General features: G+C 37.7%; 1 protein-coding gene across 2 annotated transcripts in view; it reads left to right on the top strand.

Moving 5' to 3' along the window:
* The first annotated feature begins 1,319 nt into the window (after positions 1-1,319).
* The window catches only part of clstn3 (calsyntenin 3), a 39,261-nt gene continuing 26,942 nt past the window's right edge, over positions 1,320-13,638 (top strand). Inside the window, exons 1-5 of one of the 2 annotated variants that reach the window (XM_008431401.3) lie at positions 1,320-1,885; positions 2,548-2,614; positions 6,336-6,458; positions 10,667-10,877; positions 11,691-11,899. In XM_008431401.3, the coding sequence (XP_008429623.1) occupies positions 2,548-2,614; positions 6,336-6,458; positions 10,667-10,877; positions 11,691-11,899 (610 nt within the window). In that variant the 5' untranslated portion in view covers positions 1,320-1,885. Of the gene's footprint in view, positions 1,886-2,547; positions 2,615-3,951; positions 3,976-6,335; positions 6,459-10,666; positions 10,878-11,690; positions 11,900-13,638 lie in introns of those variants that run through there. The other variant, XM_081616970.1, reaches the window with a different exon arrangement.

Below are 13,638 nucleotides of genomic sequence, written 5' to 3'. Positions count from 1 at the left end.
ACGTGTGTGTACATATATATGTTTATTGGGTTTATTTAAAATATAATGGACATAAAAATAAGAAAAGTTAGGTGGGGAAATATTTAAAGTGAGAAGAAGATGGGAGTCTGCCTCTAAATTTGCAGAAAGAGGAAAAAAACAACACAGTATAATAAAGTATCTGACAAACGCCTAAATCTAAACACTTGAAAATGTATTTTATTTTTGTATTGTAGTTTCTCAACTCTACTGGGGAAAAATATAAATTTTTACACTTTTTTGCTTTTCTATTTTTATCATATGTGATTTTAGACGGCCTATAAACAAAATTCTGTCCTGGGTTTTAAATGAATTCAAAGGAAAAATCTGCAGTGCTCTGCTTTGTTCACCTTAAGAAAATTTCTATTCACTCTATAAAATACTTCAAGTTCACAGAGATAAGGATTCTGTAGTTTGTTTGAAATAAATCAAGATAAATTAAACATCTTTCAAGTTTTGCCACAGATTATAAGAATCTTCATTTTGAACTCATTCATGTATTGCCTGTGTCCTCTAGATAATGCGGCTTTTCTTTTACTGTTTTTCTGTAAATGTCAGCTGTGTGACGCTGTGGATCTCTGCAGCTTTTCCTTGCTTACAGTCAGTTTTCTCCCTGACCTCTGTTGCGTTTCTTGGTCTTTATGATGCTGTTTGTTCTCTAATAAACCTCAAAGGCCTTCCAGTTTAAGAATAACCTGGAGTAATTCTTAAACTATAAATGACTGATGTTTTGACCAATTACTCATACCAAATACTTCACCATATGAAGCTTGTTTTTGCCAGACACACCTGGAGTTTCATAAGTTTTGTAGTGAGAAATTTATTTTGATTTTTTTTTTCTTTTTTTTTTTTTTGCAACTATGTAATTTATATAAATTATTTTCATTTTGGAATTTAAAATACCAACTTTCCACATAATTTGTCTGTGTGACTGTGCAATTTTTAAATGTTAAATTATTGTGTTTTTTTATTATCTTTGAATGGCCTTTTTACCAAATGCTTCAGTTGTTTCTACTTTTTACTTTTACTTTTGAGTAAAAATATGTTGAGGTTTTCTAATTTACCTCGACTATAAGTGATTTATTTAGGGGTATCAGAATAAAGAGGTTGGGCTTTGAATGCATGCCAGTCTCATCTTGAGGCAGCACCGTGACAAAATGTGGAAATGCTCCATCATTTTTGCAAAACACTGCAGGTGCAAAAAAAAAGTGCATCTAGAGTGGGTCTGTTTGTTTTTACAGAATTAGCCTTGGCACGAGGGCGAATCGGGGTGCCATGACGTCATTTTGCAGAGAGGAACCGACTGAGTGAGCAGCGTGAAACGCGTGGAAACGGATGAAAACACGCACAAACAAACGAAGAAAAAAAAACAAAAAAAACGGAGGCGGACGAGTCGATCAGCGCGGCTTGAGCTGACAGCTGTGAAGTGACGGCGGGACTGAGTCTCTGCTGCGTTTGGAGCCTGAGTCAGAGTGGAGGAGAAAAGAGCCAGGGCAGCAGGAGAGAGGGAAGAAGGACGCAGTGTGGGCGGGTTAAGAAACGCCGAGAGGGAGGGCACGTCAGCGTAACATTCCCACCGCTTTTCTTCCTCCTGCCGAGTGGGAAAAAACAAGGACGTCCGCCGCTCTCCTCTTCCTCCCCACATTTCATCCCTGATAACCCCACCTGAGCGTCCTTTCTCGAACAGCTTCCGGCCGCTTCCGTCTCCATCCACCCGCACCTCGGAGGCTGAGCTCTGGGTTTGTTGTCAGCCTCCGGGAGCCGAGCTGATCTGAACCGAACCGAACCGAGTGTTAGGGGCGTGAGAGGCGGATGCTGCGAGCGTAGAGGCAGGTTACCAACCAGGAGCATCACCGCACTCAGAACGGTAATATCCCACATTTTTTCCTGCATTGTAACCCACCATTTCTGCGGCGTTTCCTCCTAAATGCCGCTTTACGCATCCACGTACGCCCGCTGGAAATGTGTGTCAGATAATTGTCGCATAGCATGTTTGTTATTCTGAATGTGTGGAGTCATCTTTACATTAAAAAAACACACAAAATTAGATTATTTATCACGTTCGCAAGCCTAAATGTTCCCATCAGCCTAAACAAACCATCAGGGTAACCGTGATTAAAACACGCAGCCCTGCCACATGCAGAACGTTCCCCACTCATGACCAGGTATATATATATATATGTGTGTGATACTATTCTGGGCTGCATGTCAGGGCGGCATAATGCTGAAATTCTCTTGGATTACAGCTCCAGTCATGCAACTCTGAATTTAGTTTTGCAGTTCTCATCCGTGTCACTTTAATGGTGATTTATTGGACAGACAACAGCAATGTGAAACCCCCTCCATCCCCCCAAAGTGCCATCTGAAATGCCTGATCTGCTTGTTGCTACTGTACTGTCCCCTCCACTGCTGATCTGTTGTTGATGCATGAACTGTACCCCTCCTTCCCTCCCTTCCTCCTCCTCATCCTCTTCTCTATTCTCCTTCCTCACCCCCCACCCTCTTATCCTCCCCTCTTTCCTCCTTCAGATGGACAGAATGAATTTTCTCTCCTTCCTCCTCCTTTGCTTGACTTCGGTTGCCAATTGCAACAAAGGTCAGTTTCAATTCCTTTTTTTTTCTCTGTTTCTGTTTTTGACTGTGAAGTGTGGGAATGACGGTTTTGCATTGCCATAGAAACACACAGACCTGTCAGGTGGGGTGGGGGGTATTTTTCCAAGCAGAGCCGTGAACCCGGCGACTTACTCATGTATAGCTTCAATTCCTCATGCATAACCAGGTGCATACATAAACATCTTTGCATTTCCTGCATGTGCCCTTTCCGTCTGCGGTGTGACTCGGAGATGATGGATCCGCTTCCCAGATTTCTCATGGAGTTTGATTCAGGATCATGGTTTCGCTAGCTGCGTTTCCATTAACCATAAAATTGCACCAATTAAAAGTGTGCTAATAAATTCGCTTAATAGAAATACGCCAATTAAAAAAAAAAATACTCATGCTAAATATTTTTTTGCGCTAGGATGAGGTGGTTTTCCAGCCACGTGGAAATGGTTGTATCACCCAAAACTGCAATAGAAACAATTTTTTTCCTGTCATGCAAGTCATGTGATCAACTGCCGGATGTTACTACTGGTGAAAATGTCGAAGAAGACGACAGGAAGTAGTAGGAGGATGATGGTGCTGCACTTTAAAAAAAAAACAATAAACAGTTAAGATAATTCATAAGGGATTTTAATTTCATTTCTTACTTAATGGAAACACTGCACATTTGCAAAATTGTGTTTTTTTTGTTTGTTTGTTTTGTAACACGAGTAAAATATTGACAAAGATTTCCCCACATTTGTAATAGAACCGTCTGATTCAAGCTATTGTCATTAGCAGCTTTTCTACTAACCATAACATTGCGGAAATTTGCATAATGGAAACACACCAATTTCAGAAAAAAGGGATGAGGGATTTCAGCGAAACTGCAATGGAAACACTTTTTCCGTGTCATAGGAGTTATGTGATCAACACCCGATGTTACTACTGGCGACGAAGAAGACTACAGGAAGTAATAGGAGGATTAGTTATTGAGTACATAAATAAACGGGCTTTTCACATATGATTTTATTTTAATTTCCTATTTGATGGAAACACGGCAATTGCGAAATTGGGTTTTTTTCGACATTAGCATAACATTGACAAAAATTTTGAATTCAAATGCAGTTCCTGTTTAGCTTGCTGCATTTCCATTAAAGTAAAATTAAGAGTACGAAAATAAATTCGTTCGAAGTAGCCAATTAAAAAAAAAAAAAAAAACTCACCTGAGATTTAAAAAAAAGTGTTTTTTCAGTTGTACCGAAACACAACTGAAAAGACTCGAGTCACGTGATCAACAGCCGGACGCTACTACCATCTATGTGGCTACTACTACTGGCGAAAAGGACGAAGAAGTCTACAGGAAGTAGTATGAGGGTGATGGTTTGTTTTTGTTTATTATTTTCGGAAAATGTTCGCAAAAAGTTGTTTCATTCGAACACGTTGAATGAATTAAATTTCCCCCAAACACCGCACATATGTATGTAGCCGCTTCCAACGGCTAACTCAGATGCTAACGTCTCTGATTATTAGCGCCAGTGCCATGTTTGAATTATGAATACATCTCACGTAAGCGCTGACATAATTTTTAATGACTTATCACCTTATTCAAAACAGCGCAATTGCGAAATTATTGTGTTTTTCTTTTTCGACATTAGCAGAATATAGACAAAGATTTGCGCACATTTGTAATGGAGCTAGTGATTGTCATGCCGAGGGGGAGGCGGATGAAACTGACACAGCCGTGCAGCAGGGGGAAGATAAGGAGGGAGAGCTGGTACGTGAGATCAGGTGACAGCCGATCTCACGTACAGCTGTCGTACGTGAGAGGATGCAGGGCCTGGTGTGTGCGGGTGTGAAGAGGCCAAATGAGGAGGGGTTGACGGGTGAGAGCTGCGGCCTGATGAATAGGGTGACAGAAAGGGGAGCAATGCCAAGGGGGACAGACAGGGAGATGGAGCGAGATGCCTCTCAATCTGTAATCCCGAATGTAATCCACAGGCCTGATGCTCAGATTAATGCTACATAGCAGCTAGGGGTGGGGGGAAGGGAGGAGAGGAAGATGAGTAGAGGGGGGACAGAGGGCATGAGATAAATGACCGAAAAAGAAACGCACAAGCCGGAGCGTGGTAACAGAGGAGGTGGAGGAGAAGATGAATTACTGTGATTATGCCTGGGTGTTGATGGCAACTAATTTTTGGTGCCAGATAGACATTTTTCCAGTTGAAACCTGGCAGGGATGCATAGCTCTGAGAGTTTGTTGGGCTTTTTTCTCTCTCAAATGTATTTACAAAGTGAAAAACAAATATTTAAACGATTAAGAATTTGGCTTGGTTTTCAGGGGGCAGTAATATGCAAAATGGACTCTTTCTTTTAGTTTTACATAATTTTATGACGTTAAAGAGACAGAAACCCTATTTCAAGGTGCTAAATTACAAAGTCAAATGTCTTTTATGTCATTTTTGAAACCGAGTTGATATAAAAAAAAATGGTGCTTAATTAACTCAAAACGTTCCTTTTTTAAATACAGACCTAAAGGTACTGAAGAACAAATTTATTTGATAGCTCATGATGATGAGAAATAAAGAAAGTGAAAAGCAAAGTGTAGATTAATTGTAACCAATATTTTTATGATATTACTAAATAATTCCTCATACAGAGCTAAAATAGCCAAAAATGTTTTCAGAGTATCTTTAAAACATTTCTGAATCATTTTAAATCATAGTCTATAGTTTATAAACCACAATAATGGATAATTTCCTTTAAATTAATGTAAAGTGGAAAAACACTGCAGCTTTAATCTGTGTATCTCTTAAGTTATCCATATGTGCAAAAGAAAAGGAGCTGCAGGTCAAAACTGCAATGGTATATAAACGGTGAAGACAAATCAAACAATATTTAAAGTACATGAATATGAAATGAATTTAAAATATTTTTACAGTGCCTGATAAAGGAGATGTTGCATAAAGAAATACCTTTTCTCAAGCTGTTTTCCAGCAGCGATATAAAAACACATATTTAAATTCAGCAGCAGGCTTTGGTGCTTTAAGGCAAAGAGAATTCAAATGATCCTCTGCTCTGTGTTTGAAGTTAAAGAAGTTTGATCAGATTCACAACCAGAAGCATTTTTTTAAAATTTATTTTCATTTTCCTCTTGTTGGCTCTGAGACTGAAAATTAGCTCCAGTTTCATTTTCTCGAAAATTCACTGTGGCGACAACAAAGAAATACATCTTGTGCTTGTGTCTGATTTCAAACTCTGCAGCCTCTGAGTTAGGAGATCGGGGACAAGAGAAGGGAGGGAGCGCTGCCTTTTGTTTTCGCTCGCTGCTGGAGTGTAAAATCGTCATCCTTGTGGCTCATTAACTTGGCCTTTGATCAGTCAGCACCGAACAGTCTGCGCAAGGATTAATAATTATTTAGCAATTAAAGGTTGGATTCTGAGAGAACCTTGGGCGTTTGATTCAGAGCCGAATAGTTCTGTCTGTGTCTGTTTGATGGAAACAAATCAGCACTGTGGAGCTGGAGGGTGCTTGAAATAAAAATGGAGGAAAAACGTCAACTGTGAACGTTATCTGACTCTCAATTGTCACACGTTGCTTTCTGTGTGTGGGTTTTTTTTTCACTCGTGCACACTCTCACCATGTCTCTCCCCCATAATTGACTGTTAAAAATAGATGCATTGGTTCCTTGTAATTGCTCCATTTAACCCAAAGCCTGTTCGGTCTTCTCTCTCAGCCAATAAGCACAAGCCATGGATCGAGACAGAGTACCAGGGGATTGTGATGGAGAACGACAACACCGTGCTGCTCAATCCCCCTCTCTTCGCCCTGGACAAAGACGCTCCGCTTCACTACGCTGGTAACACCGCCTGCATCCATCAAAATACAGCCGAAATATGATTTCTATACACACACCGTAGAAAAAAAGACGCATAGCTTTTTTTTATCGGTATGTAACATCTGGCAAATTTCTCCCTGTTTAAGATCGGTTATGATTTTAAGAAATTAGATAATTAGGAAGGTTAATATACATTTCCTTGCAAACTGTATGACTTGTGTCTAGAACTGGTATAATTAATTGCATTAATTGTAATGAAACAATTCTTGAAATAATCGTCAACTAATTATTTCAAGAATAATTAGTGATTAATTAGACTCTAAAAATGACATTTGCTTAAAGAATGACATTCAGAGCAGTAATGAAGTCAACTTTACTAAAAATATACATTTTGCATTAAAGATAATAAAAACTATAAATATGTTCATCCAAAACACCTTAAGGGCCATGGAAAATATCTTATTAAGCACTTTCTGCTATCCAATAATAATCCAATCCAATAATCACTTTAATCAAAAAATAATCAATAGTTTGGCCTTAAATTAGATTGATGTTAAGTCAAGCAGAAAGGCCTGACCTTTTTACATGTTGATGTTGGAAGTATTTTTTATCTGCAGACTCATCCTTTGCTACAAATGATTAAGCATGCACTAAATGAAAGCTATATTTTTCCATTTTAGGCAAGAAAATGTTTTCTTTCTTATTTAAAAAGGAAATTAAATTATTTATTTATCTGCATCTTTTAATGTAGTTCTAATATTGGAAATGAAAAATCTGCAGAATGTGCCATTTCTTCATGCGATTAATTATGAGAATAGTCGATTACGTAAATAGTCGTTAGTTGCAGCTGTGCTGGTGTCACAGAGTTTTCTTTCACAAGCTTCTCACAGTATTTTGCTTGAGTTCTGGTCCATTCCTCCTGACAGAACCGTTATAACTCAGTCAGGCCTGTAGGTTTTTTACAGAACTTCCTGATTGCCACTCATTGCTGCTATACTAAGTGACCCATTTGAGGCCCAGCTTCATATTTCCGCCTGAAGTGGAGATGTTGCCTCTGTATTTGCACACAGTCTTCTTTCCTCATCATGGCTTCTGTTTTACAAAGTGCATCCATTCTTCCTGTAGCACAATAGCCCCACAACATGATGCTGCCACACCTGTACTTAACAGCTGAGGTGACATTCTTAGGCTTGTCGTCTTCCCTCCTTTTCTTCCAGATGTAAGGATGGACATTAACGTCAAACACCTAAACTTCACTTTCGTCAAATCAAAGAACTTATCTGCAAAAAAATAAAAAATAAATACATAGATTTTTTTGCCCCTAGATGCATTTGCAAACTGTAATCTGGCTTCTTCTTCACTGAGTGGCCTGACCTTTGGTTTGGGTTGATAATCACATTCAAACCAGAACAAGTTCACAACTTCACACAATCCGTCTCTGTAGGACGGCTGGACATTCCCGTGGCGTTTGTGGCATGTGAATAATGTGGCATTTTCAGGCTTCTGGAAATTGGACCCCATGTTTCTCTTACTGATATTTTATTTATTTTTACTGTGATTTTTCTGACAGATTGCACATTGTGTTTGAAGTGTAGCCTAAAACCGCACCCAGAGTTGTGCCTCCATTTAGCTCAAATGTTGTGAAATAACCTTTCAACTGCTTCATTAAATTTAAATTCAGATCTATCATACTATATTTACATTTGTCAATTTGAAGAAGGTAATAAAATATAAAAATAAATAAAATAATTTTGGTTATATTTGTTGACTGAAAACAGAAATTTTAAATCTGATTTAATGTAACAAGGTTATTAAGGTTATTTTACTTGTTCATTGCAAATAAAATAATAATTTGCTTGGCTTGCCAAACACCAAGACAAAGAAAATCACGTAATTTTTATTCAGATTGCTCAATGATGTTTTAGTCATGTGACTGCTCTAATGATCCAGTTTGTTTTTACTGGGTTGCTTTCAGCTTTCAGTAGTAAACGACACGCTCATTTATTTTTTTATTTGGAGCCATAATACCACTCACAGCCACCAGCAATATTTCCCTAAAGACTCCCTAAATATTAAAGGCAATGTGTTCAGTCAAAGAGTCCACTATTTTTAGCCCATGATGGTGTAATTCAAGCCTCTGCAGCAGGAGCAATCAGCCAGCGCTGTGCCTTTCTGCAGCCTGATGAAATAAGGTGATCATGTTTGCACTCTGAGTCCTGGAAATAACCATGTTCAGTCAAATTATGAAAGATCAACTTGAATTACTCTGGAATATATTGAGCCGATGTCAAAACGGAAGAGGAAATTAGCTATTTGAGCACGAACCTTTGACTTTCGTCAACCGATAGGGATCTGCTGCTATTCTGAGGATTTTTATTTTCAGTAGCTGTTGCAGTTTTTTTTTTATGTCTTTTAAAAGACGTTTGAGATAAACGGGTGCATAAAGGCAATTCTAGATATCATTGTACTCAAAATCACATTAGTTCGCTTCAGTTTTTCAATAATAATGAAATGAATAACAAAATGTGTAACATGTTCAGTGGTTATGATACTTCATTGGAGAATTTAGTGGGTTGAATTTAAATTATGCTTCCTGGGGTTTATTTTTTTATTTTTTTCTCAAAAAATAAAAAATAAACTGTTACAAAGTACATGGATGCTTCATTTTTTTAAACAATATGTTTAACAAGTAGGAAGAGGAGCAACAAAACAGAGGAAAATGTCCTTTGTCAGTAAGATGAGTGGGTCTAAAAGGAAAGATCCCTCAGAGACCAAGTCTTTTCAGAGATAAACAGGGATTCTCCATTCTTTGAAGGACTGCATCGCTTAATAATTTAGCAGTTTCAGAGAAAAACCTTCTTCCCACAGTCAAAGTCTGACGCCAGAAAAAGCATCAGTCTGTGAGGTTTTAGCTTGGCTTCCTTGTTTTCTGATCACAGTTCAGTGGTGGATTAACTAAATCATATATCATCTCAATTGCATAATTCCACATTAAAAAACTATAATAGTAATAATTTTGCTGCATTTGTTCAGTGGCGAGAACAAAATTCTTACGATTAGTTGCACCGCAATTTATTCCTGTAAAATAACCAAAACTGAAGCTTTTATCATGTTTGTTATTTTTAAGTTAAACAGAACAGCACTGAACTAAAAAACAATATATACAATAATGTACACAATAATAAATAAACCTGAAAGTTTAAACATATGAATACAAATGATACATTATTTACCCTTATGATAAACATGACTGTTTTCAGTTAAACGAGCCAACATTTTCTCAGGTTATGTGGTGAAATATAAAGTTGTGTATCATCAGCATGTGACTGGTTAGAAACACTTTGGTCCTCTTAAAGCAGGAATAAAACCAGAATCAGATTTATTGGCAAGATTACGTTCACAATCAAGGAATCTGACTTCAACACTCTCACAGACTTTCTAAACAGATCAACCTCAGAAGAAACTAAATGAGGGACAAAATGAAAAGTATTTACCCGTATGAGTTTGTACAGGGCTGAAACAATTATTCCAATAATCAAAATGAATTGATTATTGACTAATAATCTACTAATTTAGCTTGATTTATTGTTAACTGGAGAATACACTCTATTGCCAAATGACACAAAGTCGTTCTAGTCTGCCAAGAAAAATCAGAGCTAATCTAGAACAGCGCCAGACAATCCCATCCATTTTTCTAGCTAATCAGTGTTTTATTACCAACTGGGTCAAAATCAGTGAGATCCAGTAATTCCAACCCCGAGGTGAGAGATGTGTCATTTAAAACCTTTTCCAATAGGTTTCTGCCATGTTGTAAACACGGTAATAGCAAATAAACTGCTATGCTATTAAAATATAAAACGGTGTACTGTGGAAATGAATTTGTTTGCAGTTTGATGGATGTTGACAATTAATCGCTAGACATTTTTCTCCATCTTTTAAGCTATTTATTAGTATGTCGCATGCACATATTTTGCACAAATTTAAAACAATTTGCCTGATTGAATGGACCCACAGAGTGCTTTATAAATGACGAGAAAATCAACACTCGTTAGTCAGAAGGAGGCCAGGTGAACGCTGTTCGTATAAATAAAATAAATGTGTTACCATAATCAGGACAAAATAATTAAAAAAAAGATTGAGTTCTTTGAAATCAAAGGTTTTTTTAATTAACCTTAATGTTCATATAACGCCATGTTTAATTCAGTTTTATTAATATTCTCTCAACCCAGGTGAAATCTGTGGCTTCCGAGTTCACAATGGCCCCTCGGGCTCTGGTTCCGTCCAGTTTGAAGCTGTGGTTCTGGACCGCTCCACCGGCGAGGGTCTGGTCCGGTCCAAAGAGCCGCTGGACTGTGAGAGCCAGCGGGAGCACAGCTTCACCATCCAGGCCTACGACTGCGGAGAGGGACCGGACGGCGTCAACAGCAAGAAATCCCACAAGTTAGTTACAGCATCTCCATTTTTAAACAGCAGCAGCCAGTAGATTCATCAAGCTGTGTCAAACTGAAGGCCCGGGGGCCAAATCCGGCCCGCCATGGCATTCTAGGTGGCCCTCTGATCTCCAGAGAGATGCATAAATAGGATCTTCATGATAACAGCTTAAATGTGATCTTATCAATCAAAGTAAAGCGGTTTTTATCTTTTACATCAGTAAGTCCCTTTTTTACGATTCTGCGATTGTGGAAATTCACATAAAATCAACAGATATATAATTTCAGGTGAATCCATAATTATGAGTTTATTGCAGATTTTCTGCATAAATTGCCAAAAATATTTGGTTTAAGTGATGCTAACTTCCATCTGAAGGTGGCAGTATTTCTTACTTCACAATAAGTAATGAATCAATTAATCGCATGATAAATTAAAATAAGCTCAAATATTTTTATTCTGTTGATGTTTTTTGAAGGGAAATTCTGTTTGTAGGGAGTTTATAATGAGTCTTATTTACGGTTTCTGTTGTGTGTATTTTTTAAATAGTTTCTGTTTGTGTTTTATTTTGGATATTTATTTACTGAACTTGCATTATCATGCCATTATTAATATTTTACTTTAAGATGGTCTCAAAACAGCAATATTATCAAATGTGTTATTGTGACAGGCCTGCTTCTACTACGCTGCTGCCTGAGGCTCAAACATTAAAATTATCGATAGATTAATCATTTACTAAGTTAGACTTGTGTTACATCCCCACTGCAGCGATATCAACCCTCATCTCTCTGCTTCCTTTCCTCCTCCCTTCCTCCTCTCCCTTAGGGCCACGGTTCATGTTCGTGTGAACGACGTCAATGAGTTCTCCCCGGTGTTTGTGGAGCGCCGCTACGAGGCTTCGGTCCCAGAGGGCCGACTGTTTGACAGGATCGTGCGGGTCGAGGCTCTGGATGCCGACTGCTCCCCGCAGTACAGCCAGATCTGCTTCTATGACATCATCACTCCCAATGTGCCCTTCGCTATCGACAACGACGGTGAGACGATTCACGTCCTGCACGCTGTATTAACAGAGCAAAACAGCAACATACTCACACATCTGATCAGCCTACAACCATGAGTTTGAATGTAGTTTACCATGTTAGTGCTTCATTTGGAAGTGGAAGGAAAATGATGCATAGTCATCACTGGAGCTGAAACGATTAATCGTGATTAATCGTTTATGGAAAGAACCGTAAACTAATTTAGCAACCAATTAATTATTAACCGGAATATTCTGGCTCATAAAACTCTATTTGCTACAAAGATAATATACTTAGGGCAGTAATTAAGCCAAAACATTTTGAATTTAAGATAAAAATAAAAGTACTCTGCATGTAAACAAGTTCCACTTCAAGTGACAAAGTTTAAGCTTCATCTTGTTCACATTCTGTAAATAAATCTCCTATTGCTCACTTTTTCCTATTCAATTATTAATCAATCAATCCAAAAAATGATCATCAGATTAGTCCTTCACTGCATTGTTGTTAATTCAAGCAGAAAGGTCTGAGCTTTTTACATGTTGATGTTATTAGACTTTTTTTGTATCCTTTTAAACAAATTATCAAGCAACACTAAAGAGCTGCTGAGTTGTTGCATTTTCTTATTTAAAAATCTATTAAATTATTTGTTTATTTTCATGTTTCAATGTATTTCTGATATTGTTTAGAAAGGCTGATATGGTTCGATTAAAAATCTGCAGAATGTGCCAATTTTTTTAATCCGATTAATCATCAGAACAACTGATAGATTCATCAATTACTAAAATAATCGTTAGTTGCATCCCTAGTTTTCACTTTTTGTTTTACAAAATGTCTTCAATCTGAATTGAGCCTTTTTTATTAAAACAACCCTAAATAGCATTCAGTTAAACCAAACTGCCTTCAAACATCACCTCATTAGTGCAAATAGTCTCAAGTTGTGGAGAAATTAAAGCATTTTTGGAAATTCTTGACCAGAAATAGTAAAAAGTTCATATTTAATCCATTTGAATGAACTGCTGTAGATTCAAGTGTTTTGTTTTGTTTCTCTTCCACCTTTTCACAATTCTTTGATAAACCTTTCAGTTTCACTCAGATTGTTTTAAGAGTGTCGGTGAACATTACCAACGCAGATTTTAAAAAATTGGATTTAGGTCTGAACTTTGACTGGGCCATTCTGAAACAGAATGAAATCTGTGTGCTTGGAATCGTTTTGGTGAACCTTCACAAGTTTTCTTCCAGTATTTCACTTTACTTCCATCCATCTTCCCGTCAACTCTGACCCATTTCTGTGTCCCTGCAGAAGAAAAGCATTGCACTGCATGATGCTTCGAGCACCACGTTTTTCTATTTCCCATCACGCTTAGCATTTCAGTGCAGATAAACATCAGGTTGTTTGACCAGAGCACCTTCCTTCATGTGTCTGTATGTTTTGGATTTTCTACGGTTTCAAACAGCTGAAAACATGAGGAAAAGAAACATTTTGAAGCCAAATAAATATTTCAGCAAAGTGATTCTAAACTCTGAAAACAAACAAAGCATAATGATCGAACAGCAGCCACTGCTGAGATATTGATATTTGTGGAGTGGTATATTTAGGAAAATTGCAGAGACTTAAAACCTCAGGTATAAACAAAAAGTGTTGAAATAGACTTTGTGGGGGCGGACTTGATTTCTGCATCTGCAAAGTCCTAGCTCCAGCTGTAGTGGAGAGGTATTGGTTTAATAGAGCATCCCGTTTAGTTTCTGCCTTGATA

Source organism: Poecilia reticulata, chromosome 16 (assembly GCF_904066995.2).
Source record: "Poecilia reticulata chromosome 16, P_reticulata-male-v2, whole genome shotgun sequence".
Classification (NCBI taxonomy): domain Eukaryota; kingdom Metazoa; phylum Chordata; class Actinopteri; order Cyprinodontiformes; family Poeciliidae; genus Poecilia; species Poecilia reticulata.
Note: the sequence above shows the minus strand (reverse complement) of the source record. Positions and strands in the feature narration are given on the sequence as shown.